Here is a 19,267-nt window from a genome sequence, read left to right on the forward strand (position 1 = left end):
GCTTAAAAAAAATAAAAAAATAATTCCCCTCCTTCGTCTCTTCCCGGGTTGAAGAAATACTGTTCCTAAACCAGGCAAACTAAAGAAAGTTTTTAAAAGATGTAACTGTCTTACATGCTGCCAATGGAAAAGAAAGGGAAGTGTGCCATCCATATCCTATTTATTCTTCTGAAAACATTCCTCTATTCTAAGTTGCTTAATTCCCCAGATATGTGCCAGATCCTGCTAACCATTAACCTCCATAAGGAGCTCAAAGAGAGAAGAAACATCAAGTAAAGACAGGAGGAAACTTCTTGCATCTACAATGTAAGGACAGCTCCCAAATCTGCATGCCCTATGGTAGCAGTGTTCCTATGCTGGACAAAGATAGCAGCTTCCACCTCACTACAGACACACCTGTGTGATCAATAAGGGAAGCACTGACAACTTGCTTTTGCTCTGACTCCGTTTTCAAGCCTGTTTCCTTGCACTCCACAGCAACCAGAACACCAAAAACACCCAGTTCTGGAACGTGCACTTTGCCTTAGGGCTGAGGCCAGGAAGGTCAAATGGAGCACAGGGCTGGGAGCCTTGCAGAGGCAGTGAGAGGAGACTGGAGTCCTAGCAGAAGGTGAAGGAATTGCAGGTATCATGGAGGTGGGAAGAATGCCAGAGGATAAAAAAAAAAAGCATCCAGGAATCCTAGTTTGGGAGAAGAGTGAAGAAAACCAAGCAAATAAGTGTAATACAGGAGGCATGAGAATAGGACTGAGGACGAATTCATTTTCTTTTCCCTTACTGACAAAGGAAGAAAGAGCAATGTGCCTCTGGCACGCACACAGAGCCTGAGCAGAGCTTCTACTACCCAGCAAAGATGAGGCCCAAGAAAAGAATTTTTACATATTCCTTGTTTAGGCTATGTACATTACCAATAAAACAATCATGACAGCATGAAAAACCCGCAAATATGAAAAAAGAAAGACCTAAATCAAAAAGGGCCATGATTGACAAACCTTCTTTAAAGAAGAAAAGGCAACGGAGCTGACTGGTGGATATGTTTAGGAATATTAAGATATTATAAATGGAAAATGACAGACAACCCTTATAAACAAAGGAACAACAAACACTCAACCTGGGGCATTCCAAAACTTGTTTATGGTTTGTCACAAGGCCAAATACTTTATTGCTCTCTCAGTAACAACTGCCCTGCTCTATGCAGGCTCAGTTAATTTTTTTTTTACCTGGCCAAAGAGGGAAGACAACCAGTGACCATCTATTCCTGGAGAAAAGATGCAGGATTAAGAATTGGTGGTGTCACTTGGGTCAGAGATGGTGTGCTGGTTTTGGCAGGGATAGAGGCAATTTTCTTCATAGTAGCTAGTACGGAGCTATGTTTTAGATTTGTGCTGGGAACTATTGATAACAGGATGTTTCTGTTACTGATGAGCAGCACTCACACAGCACTCAGGGCTTTCCTGCTCCTTTCCTGCTTCTCATCCCATTCCACCAGTGGGGAGGCTGGGGGTACACAAGGCACTGGGAGGGGTGCTGTCATTTAACTCCAGCCAGCCTCCAAACCCCCTGCAGCTGCCTGCCCACTCCCCCACCAGCAGGATCAGGGAGCAAATCAGAAGGGCAAAAGCTAGAAAACTTGTGGGTTAAGATAAAGCAAAAAAGCCATGCATACAAGCAAAACAGAACAAGGACCTGCTTCCCATGGGCAGGCAGGTGTTCATCCATCTCCAGGAGAGCAGGACCCCATCACATAGAGTGGTGACTTGGGAAGACAAATGCCATCACTTCAAACATCCCCTCCCTTCCTCCTTCTTCCCCAAAATTTATATACTGAGCATGAAGTGGCAAGTTCTGGAATGTCCCTTTCATCAGCTGGGGTCACCTGTCCTGACTATGCCTCCTCCCAGCCTGCCATGTACCCTTAGCCTCCTTGTCAGCATGGCAGCACAAAAAGCAGAAAAGGCCTTGGCAGCAGCAGTAGGCTTAGCAGTAACAAAAATATCTCTGTATTATCTAGCTTGTATTCAGCACAAATCCAGAACACAGCCCCATACCAGTCACTGTGATGAAAACTAACTCTACCCCAGCCAAAACCAGTGGAACACAGCTGGGACTGCTGACCCCACTGATCAAAGAGATATCCTGTATCATAAGGCACCATGCTCAGCATTTAAAACAGAGAAAATAAGAAGACATGGCATTTGCCTTTCCGAGTAACCGTTATCAGTGATGGAGCCCTGCTTTCCTGGGGATAGCTGAACATGTGCCTGCCCTCAGAAAGTGGCGAATGAATTCTTTGTTTTGCTTCACTTGCATGCATGGCTTTTGCTTTACCTCTTAAAGTATCTGTATCTCAACCCATGGGTTTTTCTCCCTTTTACGCTGCTGATGCTCCCCTCATCCCTGCTGAGTAAGCAAGCAGCTATGTGAGGCTTAGTTGCTGGCTGAGGTTAAGATACAACAGTCCTTTCTAGCACTCAACATGTGGCTCACAAGGTTAGAGATAATGACAGATTTGATTGCAATGTGCTAGATTGAACCCTGATTAATAGCTGTTATTGCTGTTTAGCTATTAATTGGCAATCTTCTGTGCCTGCCATTGGGCTTGCTTGTCTTACTGTATATTAGTAGCCACTCATCATTCCTGACTGCTTTTTGCTTTCACAGCTGTAGTGCTGTACTGCTTATCATCCTTCTCTGCTGTACCTGGGAACATTTTGATAACAGCCATGGAAATGCACCCAGGTGGGCAGGTGGCCAGGGCAGTGCTGCTCTTTTTGTCCTGTTGTACCAGCCAGGCTGGAACTCCAGTGCAAACTTGAGTCAATTGGACTGTGACCTGTGGAAGAGTCCGCACAGGAGCAGGATACCCCAAAGCATCTGTGGCTGTGGATAAGTTCATCTCAAAGCTACTGTGGCTTTAGTTACATCTATGCTGCAGCAGGTGTAACTCAGAAGGAACTGTGACCCAAGGGTAAGTCCATGCTGGATAAAGTACACCTGAAGCATCTGTGCCTGTGGGTAAGTCCATGCTGCAGCAGGTACACCATGAATCATCAGCAGCTATGCACGAGGTCATGCTGCAGCACCTCAATGTGTGTGGCCACAGCCAAGTCCAGAACAGAGTAGGTACACTCCTGAGGGAGAACAGTCATGTGTAAGGCCACATTTGGAGCAGGTATATCTCTGAAGGCACTGTGGCCCATAGATAAGGCTGCCCTGGAACAGGTGCACCCCAAAGCACCTGTGGTAATGGGTAAGTCTACACCACAGCTGGTATACTCCAGGAGAAACTAGGACTCATAGGTAAAACTCCACTTGGAGCAGGAACTGCCCTAACGAGGCTGTGGGTAAGCCCAAACCCAAGCAGGGGCAAGGGGAGGAGCTCATTTCAATGTTAAGCCCCCTGGCCTGGACCAAAGGCACTGGGGTGGAGATTGTAACAAGTATAACTTTAAATTGTTGTAACCCATTTCAATTGCATGCTGTAGGTTTAAGTTGCATGTTGTAGGAATTACTATAGCAGGATCCACCCAAACCAGCAGAGGATAAGCTTTACAAGAAGCAGTGCAAGCGCAGCAGTGAATTAACATGACCTGACTCTGGTGGCAAACAATTCCACACAAGACACCAACTCTCCTGTTCTGAGTGACTGTAACACTGTAAGAGATGGAGCCCAGATTCATGGACTAAACGAACACAGTGGATACTGAACATCATAAAAGTGCACATTTCACAGGGGTGGTCCACAGACTAAGGGAATGATATTGTATCAAAGGATAGGAGGGGAATGGGTGGATAATGAGGTTGTATTGGAGAGTGTGGTACCTGAGCACAACATAAATGGTATTGAATAAAAAGCAGAGAATGTGCTGGTTTTGGCTGAGATAGAACTGAGTTTCTGCCAGAAGTTGGTATGAGGCTCTGCCTTGGGTGTCCTGAAAATAGTGTTGACAACACAGGGATGTTTTTGTTATCAGTGTGCAGCACTCACAAAGCATCAAGGCCTTTTCTGCTTTTCACACCAGCCCACTAGTGAATGGGCTCTGGGTACTCAAAGGAGTTGGGAGGGAACACATCCAGGACAGCTGACTCCAACTGACCAAAGGGATATTTCAGACCAAGTGTCATGTTCAGCAGACAAAAATGGGGAATGTTCAGAGTGATGGTGTTTGTCTTCCCAAGTCACCATTAAGCATAGCTGAGCTCTGTTTCCCTGGAGGTTTCCCACCCACACATTGGAAGTGGTAAATGAATTCCTTGTTTTGCTTTGCTTCTGTGTATGGCTTTTGCTTTACTTATTAAGCTGCCTTCATTTCAGTCCACAAAGTTTCCCACTTTTGCTATTCTGATTCTCTGCCCCATCCCACTGGGCAAGTATGAGCAGGTGAGCAGCTGTGTGGGGCTTAGTTGCCAGCTGGGGTTAAACCACAACAGTCTTTTTTGGCACGCAACATGGAGCTCAAAAGGTTTGAGATAATGGCATTTAATTGGAGTGTGCTAGATTGAGTTTACAGCTGCTATTGATGTGTAGCTATTTAGTGACAGATGGTAATGTCCTAAACTTTGCACTATAGGCTTGGAGCTTATGAGTCAATAGTCTCTCCTTCACTTGACAGCTTCAGCTTGCATTTGGTTTAGGCAGATGTCCTTCCTCTTTTTTTCTCATTTTCTTCTTTTCCTTCCCCATTACCTCTGTCTTCCTCTATGCAGGACATCTGTCACCCCACCATTATTATGAACAGCAAAAGCAGATATGTTTCCTGGAAGTTGTTTCCTCCCAAGCTTTGCTCTTCTAGTTTTTGTCAAGCTAGTAAGTAATTTTGGATACAATGCTATTCATTTTCATGCTTTGTGCAATCAGAAAAACTGCTTTTATTTTTTTATATATCAACAAAAACCAAATAAACAGGAAGGAACTGTAACTGACCTTTGCAGAGGCTTCCTTTGTCAATGGATGTGAAGAGAGAATCTATAAAACTTGTCACATGAGGCAGAATGTGGTCCTTGTTCATTGGTCTGTTCAAAATAAATGTGAGGAAAAAAAAATTTATTTCTGTTTACACTGTTACACTGACACCTATGTAAAAAAGCTTTCTATCACATTTATCTCTATTAAATTACAGGCAGCTCATTCCAAGTTTGAAAACAGCACCAAAATGTATTTGCTATTTCTGCTTCACAATTTAAGTTGTAGCATTCACTGCATCTTCTTTCCAACTAGTCCTTCAATAATTACTGAAAAAATACTGTTGAGAGAGGATAGTACTTAAAACACACAAACTGAAATGTGTCAAGAACATCTCTATATACTAAAGCACCAAATTTAGTGAGTAGGCAATCAAGAAGCTGATATTCTATTCCTGTCTTTACTGTTGACTCATGGTATTTTCATGCAGCACTTGTTTTTGTCTTCTAACCCCAGTTTCCTGAGCCTAGCACTAGCAATTACTGTCCTTTCCTTAGTAAAGTGATTTCTTACAGAAAGAGAGCTAATAGGCAGTAAGAAAGTAGACAGTATTACTGAAATACATGACAAGAGTACCTTAGAATATCCCTTACCTAATATGTGGCAGTACAACCAAGGCAACCCAAGACTGTGAAAGGTCAGTGATGTCCTCCTTCTCTGGTAAATGCATTAAAGACAGTACATGATCCAACACTGGAATTTCTGCCTTTTCTCCTTGTCTTCTACTTGTTTGTTGCCTTGTATTAGAGCTAAAAATAAAACCAAACTTTTTAGTAGTCCACCACTGCATATATTGTTCCTTTTGCTCCTATGATATTCAAAATCATGTTGTCTACTTCTAGCAAAAAGGGCTTGCACAAAACAAGGGATTTTTTTCTTTTCAGTGTCCTCTACTGCACAAAACATCATCTAGTTATGCTGAAGAGCACAAAACGTAGCCCACAAGAAACGTCAGCTCTTTATTTCAAGTTCAAATAATATTTCTAGAAGAAAAGACACTAGCTCTCAGTTGGACACCCACACAATTGGGACATACAGACTCTAGGAACACCTGAGAGTCATCCCTACAACTGTTGTTAATAAACCATGATAACATCAATATAGATGGATGACATAAAACAATCAGTGAGGCAAAAGTTTTGGGACTTAAATGGAATCACAAGGTGAGCCCAAATCAACTAGCCTATTTACAGGCAGAAAGGGTTGACACCATACTGGAACATATCAACAGGAGTCCCTCACACTGCGCACAGCAATCTTTCCATTCCACCCAGTGCTTCCAAGATCACAGTCAGAAGGCTGTATTGGCTTCACCCTTCAAGAAATATAGAAGCTCATAAAAAGCAACAGTAAGAATCATTAGAGGCTTCAGAAAAAACTTTTATGAAATAAACTTCAAGGAATTAGGACTGTCGGTCCAGAGAAAGATGATCTCAGACATGTCTGATGATGAAAGCCTGCTATTTGCAAAAGCTTGATGCTAAGAGTAAGAATGTTCTGCTCTTTATGTTTCCAGCAGATAAGATAAGCAGCAAGGGACTTAAACTGCCATAAAGAAGGTTTAAGTTATACACTGAGGACCAGGGAAAAAGCCCCTAACAACCCAACAAAAAAAACGAAAAGCCAAAAAGCCCAAATAAATCAAAAACCACCTGTATAAGTATAAAGATAAAGTACTGGCACAGAATGCCAGAGGCAGCTCAGATATCTCCAGAACTGGAGTATTTAAAAACTAGGTAGGAGATGGGGTATGCAATTCTTGAGATGTCTCCTGGCCATAATTTACACTACTGACATTGCAAGAGCACAAAAGAAAGGCCAAGCAGGACCAAGGTCCTTGCAGCTCTGTACTCCAAACCACTGAAAAAATAGACCAAGAAACAAAGAAAACAAGGAAAGAAAACCAAATCTAATCGTTTTGACTCAACCTTTTGTTTGCAAAACCTTAATGCTTCCACTATTATTTAATAAAAATAAGGAAAAGGCCACACAAAGTAGACTCCTTTAAGGAAAAATAAAATGTTACATAAAAGGCAATACAAAGTCAAAAGTTTTGAACTAGCTGAGTTAGAATTACTAGAAAAATCACTATCATTAGATTAGCAATGGGTCATTCTGTGCTTCAGTGGTTACCCCTAATTTTTCCAAAGAGGCTCTGGGGAAAGCAACCACTTCACTGCAACCAAGCTAGGTTTGCAACTAAAAGCACTCAAGCTGTGCCAGCACAGAGCTGCTTCTGGATTAATTACACGTCCTTTGATATCCAGCTGTGCTCTATGGCAAGACTTTAGTACTGCTGCCAAGAAAGCTCCTGGACAAGACATATGCATACAGGGAAAAAAGCTGGAGCACAGGCAGGAGGTTAGTAATGGTGAGAAGCTGAACTGCTGCACTCACTACAAAGATTAACTGCCATGGGATGCAGTTTGCATGATGGTGTGACAGATCCCCATCACACATGCACCACAACACTGTGCGTATTAGCAACCATCATTCCAAAGCAGCATCTCTTCTCACATAATTTCAAAAAGGAAACTGATATCCTACTATACCACTTGCTTTGCAAATCTGCCAGCAATGCTGACATTTACGCAACTCCAGCAAATACTGGAGGGCAACTTTTATTGAAGGCACTGCCTTCGTGCCAAGAGCCACACAGACATATCTAGTGTTAGCTAAACTTGAAAAGTCTCACCTGACAGATACTCCGGTGAAAACAAGAGGATACTTTTCAAATGCCATTGAACCAATGGTAGGAGGCTCTGCTTTCACCAAAATGAGTTTAGCCAGAATTGCCACAGCCTCGTCCTTTGTGACAGCATCTGTGCCAGAGAAGCAATGTTCAATGTATTCTAGAAAGCATGGGAGAAAATGCTGGAAACAAAAAAAAAAAAAAAAAAAAAAAAAAAAAGTAACAAGTCAAAGATTGGCAAGTCTCTTTAATCATCATCAAATCCACAAAAAAACCTACAACACCAACCACAGGGAAATCCAAATACTCACAAATAAGCTAGCAAAGCATTGGACTTATCAGTTCTGGTGCCCCTACACATCATCACACAGACATTTTCCTATCCCAGCAGAGAAGGTAATTTAATGCAAAAGCTCATTTTCTACCAAATCCAGTCTTATCAGGATATTCCAGATCCTTGACTTGGCTTTCACCTCTCACTCCATTTAATTAACTTGATTCCTCCCAAGTTATAGGGCTTATTCTTCACTTCCACTTAGTTTCTCCAGAACTAATTCTCCTCCTCCCATCCATAACACAACCTCTTAAGTCCCCACAGACAAGCTTCTTTTTGTGAACAGATACCTATCACCCTCTCCAACTATGAGAACCCTTACATAACTTTAACACAATAGCACAAGTAACCTCTTTCCTTCTTATCAGATCATGCCAGAAGTTTAAATAAACATCATGTCAATACACAACAATCCTTCAGCATACAAGGCAGGTGAATACACTGTAGATTATCTAGTTGTTCCCTTTAGCAACAGAAATAAACATAACGCACAATCACTTCCACCTACCCTCTCAAATTGCTTCATTGTGAACATTGCTTCAGAGAAGTCCAAAAGAAAACGCCGTTCAAATCTACTTGCAAACACCTGCAAGATACAAGTGAAAGGTTGCAGAATGAGTGACATTTCATAGTCAGCTTTTCACTACCCATGGGACATTTTTTCTGGTAAACAAATCAAGCATGCTTTGAACACTGAGATACTCTGCCTGGCACTTTTCCTAATTCCAGCACAGAGCAGCATTGTTTCCAAGTGACAATTCAGGTACAGGAATGCACAGTCCTTTTTAACAAACCCTACTGACACAACCCTTTTTGACAAACACTGCTGGATCCTCTGTACAAACACAACTGAGATATCTCTTCAGGGTGGTATGGAAAATATAAGTTGAAAGTTCTAGGACTGCAGCACGGACACACTAACTGATAGGAAAAAGCTTAGGCCCAAAGTATATTTCAACTCAGCTTTTTTTCTATGTACCAGGTTGCAAAGTTTACTACCTCGCAGGCACAGCAAACTTCTGTGCTTTTGAAGGATCCAAAACAGGAACAGGCCTTTGAGATACTCAGGATCAGTACTCCTCAATGCCAAGACAAACTACACACCCAGATCTCTGTTTCCCAGACCCTTCAGAACGAAAGGACAGCTTTAAGCCTCCTCCAGTTCAACAAAAGCCCACACAAATATCCTCAAATGTTTGAAGAAGTCTCCTGAGCAAAACTGGCCTCATGCCACAGGCTGAACCAATCTTACTTCAGCACAAGTCAACACTGAAGACCAGATGAAATCTGATCTTTTTTAAACAATTGCAAGTCTTGCTTTCCCACTGTAAATCGCGTGGCATTTTTATTTCAAATATTTTTTTCACACACACACACTATAACTATGGTCCACACTGTTAATTGCAAAATTATAATATACTGTAACAGGAAAACTAAAGAATAAGACTCCATAGTATAATCTCCCATTAATCTTTGCAACACTACCTTAGATAGGAATGTATGCAGCTAATCGTGTCAATGTTCCAGGAGCAAAGGCAGTACTGAAATATGCTTACCCCTGTACTTTCTGAATCAAAACTGCAATTGTGTGAACCTTGTTCATAAGGTTAAGGCATGCTTATTAAATGCTTTGGAACTTAATGAAAAATGTATTTTTTTTCACTAAGTTTGACTCAATGATCTGTTTTATCACCATAGGCAGGACGTATTCCTTCACTGTTCACCTTTCTTTCTCTACAAGAGCTATAGATGTTTGATCAGAGCCTGGATTTCATTGCAATGGTGGCACTGCTATACTGACAGCCTGTGCTAGACTGTCAGGTAATCCCAAGACTTCATTAGACTTTATTTAAGGCATTGGGCAACTTCTTCATTATCTGTGTAAAAGGCTAAAGGAAACCTTATGGCATATTTTCCAGGCTGAAATAGAACGTCCAGAAATCACCCTGCTCTAGAATATTTGAAGTCTGGGATTTCTAGCATAAGCAGCAATCCTTGTTACCTTCTGAATAGCTTCCTTGGTCAAAGAATCTGGCAACAAAACATTTTCAGCCAGCAGGAATGCAGAAATGGTGTTTAGCAGCATCTTGCAGCAAGATGATGAGAGATACGGTGTTTGTAACATTTTTATTAAAACCTGAAATGAAAAAGAGAGAACTCATATTTGTCCATGAAGATAATGATTATATGGTCTGAATGGCCTGGGCAGTCCCTGGACCAGGAGGACACAGAGCTCTAAGCTTCAGCCCACAGAAACAAATCCTAATAATCACACTGAAGTTTGAAGGCCCTAAATCTACCTTAATGGGGTCAAATGTATGTGAATCTGGCAGGACTGCTCTATACCACTGATATGGGGTGGTAGGGGAGTCTCCTGCACAGTGAGTGGCAGGAACAGACTCTAGAAGCAATAGCCCATTTTCCTCATTGCTCAATTAAAGTTGGGCTATGCTAGCATTACAATACAGAGGTAAAATGCCACAGAATCAGAGAGGTAGCAATACTCAAAATATGTACCTCTGTTCACTCAACTCAAATCCTAAGCCCAGTGATGCATCAGAAATGTGTATGAATGCTTTGGCTGACCACGCCTCTTCCATATTCAACAGATACTTCTCTGACACATCTAATGACAGTCTGACCTACCTGACAGACATCTTCAGGAAGTGAGATTTTAGATCCATTTGCATGTTCCACTAAGATCAGATAAGCTTGCAGAATTCTTTCCACCTGCTCTGAAGCCGCAGAGCAGTTGTCCTTAGATATTTTCTTCTGCAAATCTAAGAGTGATTCCTGTTTAAATAAAATAGGGAAATTAAATGTTTCAGATAATTGAACAGACTGTTTCACTTATTGCTATCTGAGGGACATTCTAAAGAATCAGTATCTCAGCTGCCCAACAAACTATTGTTGGCTCTGTCATATATATTCCACAAATTAAACCCTGCAGAAACACTGTGAAATTTCCCTTAGGTAAAAACATATCCCAGATTCCTTGGACAGAAACACAAGGAACTCCTAAAAATGAGCGTCTCCAGAAAGGCCAACACTTGACATACGAAGTAGGAAAGAGAAATACTGGGCTCCACACCCACAATGGTTTGGAAGCAACTAGCTTTCACTGAAATTATCAGAATTTAGGTACTTTTACACTTGATACATCATTTTACTAATGTGGATGCTGAGAGATTACTCATATAATGTACATTCTACATTAATGTTTTTCTGCCCAGAAGATATAAACCCCTACCCTTAATCCAACAAATTTAACCCAATTTAGACAGCTATCACAGACTATGTGAATACTTCCCTCTAAGCAAGATATCCCCATGCCTCCACCAGTTCCTACAGTAAAAGAAAAAGCCTCATTAAAAACAAAAGGAAATATGTCACCCAAGATTTCATAAATTCCCAAGATTTCCTAACAACTGCAGATGCTGAGTCAAAGAAACCTCAGGGATACAAAACATTCACTGATAAACAAATCCATAGCTAATGACAGTCAGGTGAAAACTGCTTATCATATTGGATGAGGCCAGAGGAACAGGACAGGATTTTCTAGGAAACTGGTTAGTCACAGGAAAGCAGTCTCAAGAAGGAACCAATAGGAATTATTTACCCATGCTGGAAGGACTACCCTTAAAAAGCTCATGTGAACAATTTCCCTGCAGTTTCCCATTTCATTCCTCTGGGGAGCACAACTGACAGTCTGCTGTCAGTTGCAAAAGGCTTCAATCCCCCTTAGCAAACCCCCATTAGATGTTTGCAAATTTTTAAATATTCGTCAGGAAAGTAAAACACACTGCCAGGTTGTGTCATTGCTGATTATTCTACATCATCTTGATCCAACACAGCACAGCCCACAGCATGCAGCTGTGCTCCTTCAAACCGGAGTGTAACCCCCAAGCAACAATGCAGGAACACCAAGACTGAAAACATTCTGATTTTCAGTACTTGGCTGCAAGGTTCAAACTTGGATTTTCAGGTTTAACCCAACTCTTTCCTTTAAAAAGACCTGTATGGTAAAAAGCTTTCCTTTTACTGTCATAAAGTGGTTTTGAACCACCAGTAGTTCAGCAACACAAAAAAAGCACTACATTCCAGCAAGGGTTCTGCAATGTGTGCAAAGGCAGACTGTACAAAAAAAACATCCTTGCCAAGCCATAGGACTGAATTCCAAGTCCTACTCACCTACAGTAATTCCTTTCTCACTCACAAAACAGCCACCAGGGTAACTCTAAAGTTAGAAAAGAAGGGTGAAGTTTCTCCCATGACTCTGCATTTTATGCTTCCAAAGCAGAAAAAAACCCATTTCTGGTCCAATAAAATACATATACTTTCCTCAATAAGTGCTGAATTTTTTCTCAAGTCACTCATGAAAAAAAATAACAGTAAGAAGAAAAATAGTCAGTGTACCTCCAGGCACTTAAAGACAGTATCAAAATGCTCCTTATGGATATGCACTGCAGCTGATCTGATCATTTGAGCAAAGGCTTCTCCAACAGCTACCCATGGTAGTTCAATTTTTTCTTCAGTCATAGGCCCCAGCTTCAACAGAATTAACTTCATAGCCTGCACAGGAAAAGAGCATATTGTGTTCTTACACTTAGAAAATAAATCTAGCAATCCTAAAACTAATTAGTGCAATGTATTCATAAAATATTCCAGTGATCTCAATTCTTCCTAGAATGATTACAGGGAAAAAAAAGGATATCATCTAAAATCTGAAATATCAGCAAGAAGTACGATTCAGCATACAGGAATATTGAAAAGGAATTATTTAAAACAACCTTCCTGTCTCAAAAAATATTCTTAGAAGGTTGTCAAGTAATTACCAACATGCTTATCACCAAGGATCCAGAGGTGAATGAGGAAACACTCCATGGTTTCAGTGAGCCCTGCCTAGGGCCCATTACAGTAACAGTTAAAGGAGCAATCTTGTCTTTACCGTCTCTGCACAAGAGTGGAACATATTTCGAACACCCTTGCACATCTCAAAAAGCAGCTGTCCTACACCTTCCACCTTTTCAGGGTGCTCTCCCAGGTCACGAAGCATTAAATTGAAGAGTTCATTTTTATCAGAAACCTACAAAACATAAGGAGAAAAAAATGTTATCTTCTATTCAGAGCTGCCAGATGGACAGAGTCAATCAAAAGGCTCCACAGCACCATGTTCTCCTAATCCTGCCTTCCCACAACAGTTCAAACTCATTATTTCTATGACCACATGAAGAAATTCAAAGAAGAAATTTGATCAGCCATTCAATTACTACAGCTCCCACAGCCCCAGAATGTACACAGCTCTGCTGAGGTCACTGCAGCAGAAATACATGGGTTTGATTCTTCTCATGATTTTAAACACGTGCATAAATGCACTGTTAAACTGGTCACAACTGAAACGAAAAGTCCCTGACCTGATGAGAAAGAGACGTGTATCACCTGAACACAGAATCCAGTCATCCAAAACTAGAACCACACCTGAGAACACTGCAGGGACTTCTAGTCCAGTATTTTAAACACCTCAGTTTCTGAGGATTTGAACTTTAGAAATCTAAAAATTTGAAAATTTAGAAATTTCCAAAAACTATCAATCAAATGAACATGCTTTATTAAGGTCTCTCAACTTAGGACAAAAATGAGGATATTCAAACTTGCTAGCCAGTCTAAGGAATCCTGGCTTTTGCATGTTTTGAATGAAGAAAACCCACTCTCCTTCCTAGCTCCATGATAGGCTGATGTCTGCTTTTGGCTGATCTGCCTGCGAATGTTACATACAGTGATCTTCAGGAGTGCAAAAACATCACAAGACTTTCAGCTCTACAAAGGCCTGTAAGTATCTGTGAAAAGGCCAGTGGGCAAATGTGCATATACAAATTCAAGCCTCCTCTCTGAAGGATCACCTTATTATTTCTAGATATTTTAGACAAATCAACCACAGACATTTAGTTTAACATCTCTAAACAGAGAGTGCCAAGGCCTCTATTTGCCACTACTGACATAGAATGCATGACAATCTCAGTATGACAAAAAAACTCCAACAAAATGGCAAAAAAAATGACAACTTGGGACATGCTGCATGACAGTTCAGGCCCTGTTAACCCTTCTCTGGAGAAAACCTGATATTGCACATTGAATCCAAAAACCACCTCAAAATGAAGATAGCACCAAAGTAAAGCATCCCACTTACCTTTCTCATGAGAAAGACAAAACTTTCAGCAGCAAAGTTTCTGATGTGGAGTTTGTGGTGAGCCAGCAGGGTGCTGTACAGGCTACAAAGACACAAAATAATCCATTTTATTAGCGGCAATGCAAGAATTGCCATCAGCTGGTTAAAAAAAATGTTTCCAGTTTACATTACCACTTTTTACAAACACTAAGAACCTGTCCTAGAGAGGGCCAATACCTTCCCTCATCTAGTTTCCCTTCCACTCTCCCTGCATAAAGAACAAGAGTTTTGCAAAGAAGGTCAAATGACAGTGCCAGGCAAATTAAGTCACAATCAGAAACACCTTTCAAATCTGCGGATCCACACAGATTCAACTGCAGCATCAAGATTTTCAAGAAATATATTTGGCATCAATAAATAAAATGGAAGTTGATTTATATGCCAGATTTGTATTTCAATTGAGCCAACAGGCTCTCCTGTACACTTAAAAGTTTTGAAACATTCAGTTTGTAAGGCTAATAAATATTTGCAGTTTGCTGGTATCAGTAACAGAGGCAGGTGGCTTATCACAGGTTCATTGCAGAGAGAGTGGTGCCTCAGGTTCCCCCAAATTGAGCAGATCATTTCTCAATATGTTCAACAGCTTAGCCTGGGCTGGGGAGAAAATCTGTAACAAGTTTTTTGCTCCATCTGTTCCAAACTGAAATTAAGAGGAAGAAACATGGAAATGCTTCCATGTCAAAAGGAAGAGCTCAGCTACATCAGCAATTTAAGCCTGAACAAGTGGTCACACTGGGTCAGGCCACATGCTCAGTCAGTCTACAGCAGCTGCCAAAAGCAGATACCTGGGAAACGTTTAAAGCAAGCACATATGAAATCAGCCTTCAAGCACCTGCAGCTCAGGAACTCCCCAAGCCCAAAAGTCCTTGCATTTGGTAACTCCCTGGAGCTTGGCCAGTTTCTCTGAGAAAAGTTGAGAAAGCATGCCAGAAAGTATACTGAAGCATTAAGCCATGTATTCATGTGGCATTCACATTTTTACAGCATCTAGTAACTGCTGATCAAGACAGACACTAAATATGGTTTTTACCTGTATATGTTGTCTATGTCCTTCACCATCAATCTCCACAAATACTTGTAGAGATAGGAAAGAGAGGTAAAAGCCCATTCTAGCAGTTCAGTATCCTGTGTATCCAGTAATTTGGTGATGGCCAGGAAAAAGTCATGAAAGTGAGGATAGAAATCAGCCTGAAGATCTCGAGCCAGCTGCACCACTAGACTGTGTTTCAGAAAATACATCAGTGTTAGTGCATTTCAAAAACAAACCAATAAAAACCTAGTCAAACATTGAATAATCCAGCGAAGTCTCTTTGGAAAGAAAGGCAGCATCACTTTTACTTCTCACTTTTAAAAAAATATTACCTATTAGGCAGCGGTGGATGGCAAGAATCTTAAGATTTCCAAAAAATCAAGCTGACATCAGTAAACAAGGAAACAAATTATTAACATCAGACAAAGCACATTAATATAATATCTGACATTCAGTAAGCACTCCAGCTAATTTGTTTGCCTTGTCATAACTATATTTTTTTAAGACTTAGAACCATAAAGCTCTACCAGGGTAATATGACCACTTTGGGCATCTCATTGCTTATTTTCTTCAGGCATAATAATGATAAAGAACACTTACAATAGGACTTATACTTACTTGTAATACAAACAAGGCATATGACTACTTTTTGTGACCATATACTTACTTTAATAGGGGTTGGTAAGCAAGACTGCCTTCGACTTGCAAATGTGTCTTCAAGCTCTGCACAACAGCATTTTGGTAATAAACCAGCTGGTTGAAGGATTGGCATTTGTTGGCCACTTCATTGTAGAATTGCACTGTTCAAACAACAAAAGAGAAGCCCTGAAAACCAGTCCAATCCCTGGTAAACATGTAGGGTGTTAAAGAATAACGGTGCTCCAGAGCCCAGTCCAAAAACCAGTCAATAATTTCCCACTGGGCTCTGGATGAAGAAAAAACATATTTTAGCAGTCTAAGGAAAGCAGGAAACATAAATATAAATGACATACCAAAATGCTGAGTGAGGTTCAGCTCCTTCCATTTCCGCAATCCTTCGAAAAAGTAGGTTTCAACCTCCTGCCAAAACAAAGATGATAATAAATAGCTACCAGCCCTAATGAATGTGTTCTGTAAAGATGAGAGGTTCGAATGAAGACAACTATCAAGTGCCTTAAACATTTAAAGAATATTCTAAGAAATCTCAATGACTAACTTCAACAGGTATTGTGGAGCTTCAGTGAAAATAAGTCTTTTTTTCAATATTTAAAATACATTTGAAAATATTTTCTGGTGACAGGACTTGTTTACATAACTGCTTTTTATACCTCTGTTGACTGGCTTTGATAATCTAAGATGCTAAGCTATAGTTCACCCAGTACAATGCCTTTTGGCATCCTCACAGCTATTGAGTGGGAAGTTCAGAAGAACAATCCAGTAGGCCAGGTGGCAATAACCAGCAGAATGCTATAATTGTAATGATGATTTATACGACACATAGAAATGATCCTTGTGATCCATAAAGACACATGCTCATGCTTTACACACATGCTGCCAGTATGTGGGTGTTGATCTCTTCTCCCAGGTAACAAGTGATAGGACAAGGAAATGGCCTGAAGTTGTGCTAGAGAAGGTTTAGACTGGATATTAGGGAAAATGTCTTTACTGAAAGGGTGGTCAGGCATTAGGTTCCAGAGAAGTGGTTGAGTAATCCCTGGAAATATTTAAAAGACATGTAGATGTGGCAGTTAGGGACAAGGTTTAATGATGAACTTGACAGTGTTAGACAGTCAGACTCAATAATCTTAGAGGTCTTTTCCAACTTATGATTTTCAAACTTCTGATTCTATTGCAACTATTCAGCACCTGCAAGTATTTCCAAGTCTGGTCCTAGGACTGCTAAATGGCACAGCAGCATCTTTCATGTTCAGAAACAGGCCCACCAGCCACATGGAAGAAATCAGGGTGGTACTGTCAAAGTGCCTCTATGGCAATACTGCAAACCAGGTAAAAAAGTAAAAGGAAACAAAGCATGAAATGAGGCTCCAGAAAAGGCAGCTCTTGCAGGAACTTCTTCCCTATTTCCTCCTAAATTAATTTCTTAAGTGACACTTTCATGGAGTATATCTACTTGTTATTTCAGAAAATAATCACAATTGCTGCTCTCACCTCAGCATAGCTCCCAGTTCTGTCAATCCGATGAATAATATCAATATTAATGTTGCTTAGGCGCTCCGAAAAGGTAAGAAACTGGGAAAAAAAAAGGACACATTTCTTGCTCAGTTCTTAGCACATCCTTTCTAAACCTCTCTCGATAGCATGCACACTGCAAACAGAAACCCCACTTCTAAAGACAGGCTGCCAGATAATACCCCCCAATATCAGCCCTACAAAAAGATCAAGGCAAAACGCCCAGGACTGACCCTCTTCCCCCTGCCCCGACCTGAAAAGCTGAGGCTCGCAGCCCACACGTCTGCACAACACGATGAAAGAGACGCAGAGAAATCTACCTAGACCTCAGCAAACTGCCCCGCTCTCAGCCTTGCTGAAACAACGCCCTGGTTAATTCCATTGAATTATGTCAGCCTGCTACACGAGGCCTGCTGCCTGCCAGGGACGGCGACCCGGCTGACGGAGAGCCGGGTACGGGGCAGCAGCCGCACTCCGGCCCCGCTGTGTCGGCCGGGACCCTGGCAGCGCAGAGCGGACCCTGCCCGCCGCCCGCCCTCACGCCTCCCACCGCCCTGCCGCTTCGGCAGCCGGGCACGGCCACTGAACTAACACCGACGGCAGCAGCCTGAGCTCCCTCCCCCCGGCCAGCAGCCGCGTCCGGGCGGGCGCTCACCCGGTGCGTGTTCCCCGACTTGTGGGACGAGGGCTTGCTCTTCATGGTGGCGGCGGCTGCGGCCCCACAGCGGGTCCCTCACGTGCGGCCCTACGCGCCGGGCGCCGCCATGCCGGGCACGGGCTGCCGGGAGCAGGGGCGGGACCGCCGGCGGAAGGGGCGGTGTGCGCCCGGAGCCGGGGAACGTCCTGTTCCCGTCTCACCTGGGCAGCCAGCCGCCGTGCCCTGGGAGCTGCGGGCAGAGCAGCCCCGCTCCGCTCTTGTCTGTGCGCTCTGGGGCGCCTCGGTAGCAGGGGGAGGCCGCCACGGTGCGCAGGGAGGGGCAGTTTGAGCTATGGCGAAAGCGTGGTGTGGCGGAGCGCAGCCCACAGCCTAGCATTGATGGCTCGTCCCGAAACACTGCCCCGCTCCCTGATCTTAGTAGAGATTTTTGTCCGGACCTCAACAATTTAAACAAAAATGTTCATCGCAGACAAAGTACATGCAAACCAAATCCTCGCTAAAGAGCAAAGGGTTGCGGGTTGGTCGTCCCTTGCAGTATCACGGCTTGTCGGAGCTTCTGCCTGCGGCTGCAGCTGCGGGAGGGGAAGGACGTATGAGTGAGGTGGGAGAGGAACTTAAGGCTGGAAGGAGCTTTGGCGTGGGCAGGTGCAGCACAAGGAGTTCAGAACCATGCGACCATTCAAGGTTGGGTCCTGCGCAGCTTGAGAATTTGGCCCTGCCGAGGCTGCCTGTCCTGCCTGCTGCAGGCAGCTCAAGGCCACTTGCAGAAACCAGGCTTGCAGGTTACTCAGACGGAGAGACGTAAAGGTAGATGTGAGCACGGCTGAAGTTCACGATTAGGAGCACGTAGGAACCTACAACTTCGAACAGACCCAACAGGTTAAACACTGCCAGGTGCATCCAGAAAGGCTGCCCACAGGCAGGCGGTAAGCCATTAACATGATAGTCATCTGGACAGGGCAGGCAGGGGAGCGTGCTTGCTTCAGCATCTGTGGAGTTAGAGCTACTGAGACAGCTATTGGCTTTAAATCTCGCTCTTCTGCTGTAGGAATAGAAAAGACTTCTGGTGTTTCCATTAGGTGGGAAGAGAATGCCTAATTAGGCATTTAAGTTTGAAAAGGCTGGCTAAAGTGATTTCAAAGCCAAATATCTCCACTGAAAGCGCAGCTAAAAGCATGTTGAGAGGTCTAGATCC

General features: G+C 42.5%; 1 protein-coding gene across 1 annotated transcript in view; it reads right to left on the reverse strand.

Annotated features, from left to right (window-relative positions):
• LOC131592751 (small subunit processome component 20 homolog) overlaps positions 1-18,190 on the reverse strand; it is a 64,119-nt gene extending 45,929 nt beyond the window's left edge. Inside the window, exons 1-14 of the mRNA XM_058864495.1 lie at positions 18,070-18,190; positions 17,394-17,474; positions 16,238-16,304; positions 15,913-16,045; positions 15,246-15,434; positions 14,177-14,258; positions 12,938-13,075; positions 12,406-12,561; positions 10,636-10,782; positions 9,992-10,126; positions 8,498-8,575; positions 7,659-7,837; positions 5,557-5,712; positions 4,925-5,013 (exon numbers count right to left, since the gene is read on the reverse strand). Coding sequence (XP_058720478.1) covers positions 4,925-5,013; positions 5,557-5,712; positions 7,659-7,837; positions 8,498-8,575; positions 9,992-10,126; positions 10,636-10,782; positions 12,406-12,561; positions 12,938-13,075; positions 14,177-14,258; positions 15,246-15,434; positions 15,913-16,045; positions 16,238-16,304; positions 17,394-17,474; positions 18,070-18,114 — 1,675 coding nt within the window. The 5' untranslated portion in view covers positions 18,115-18,190. The remainder of the gene's footprint in view (positions 1-4,924; positions 5,014-5,556; positions 5,713-7,658; positions 7,838-8,497; positions 8,576-9,991; positions 10,127-10,635; positions 10,783-12,405; positions 12,562-12,937; positions 13,076-14,176; positions 14,259-15,245; positions 15,435-15,912; positions 16,046-16,237; positions 16,305-17,393; positions 17,475-18,069) is intronic.
• Between the last annotated feature and the right edge of the window lie 1,077 nt (positions 18,191-19,267).

Source organism: Poecile atricapillus, chromosome Z (assembly GCF_030490865.1).
Source record: "Poecile atricapillus isolate bPoeAtr1 chromosome Z, bPoeAtr1.hap1, whole genome shotgun sequence".
Lineage (NCBI taxonomy): Eukaryota > Metazoa > Chordata > Aves > Passeriformes > Paridae > Poecile > Poecile atricapillus.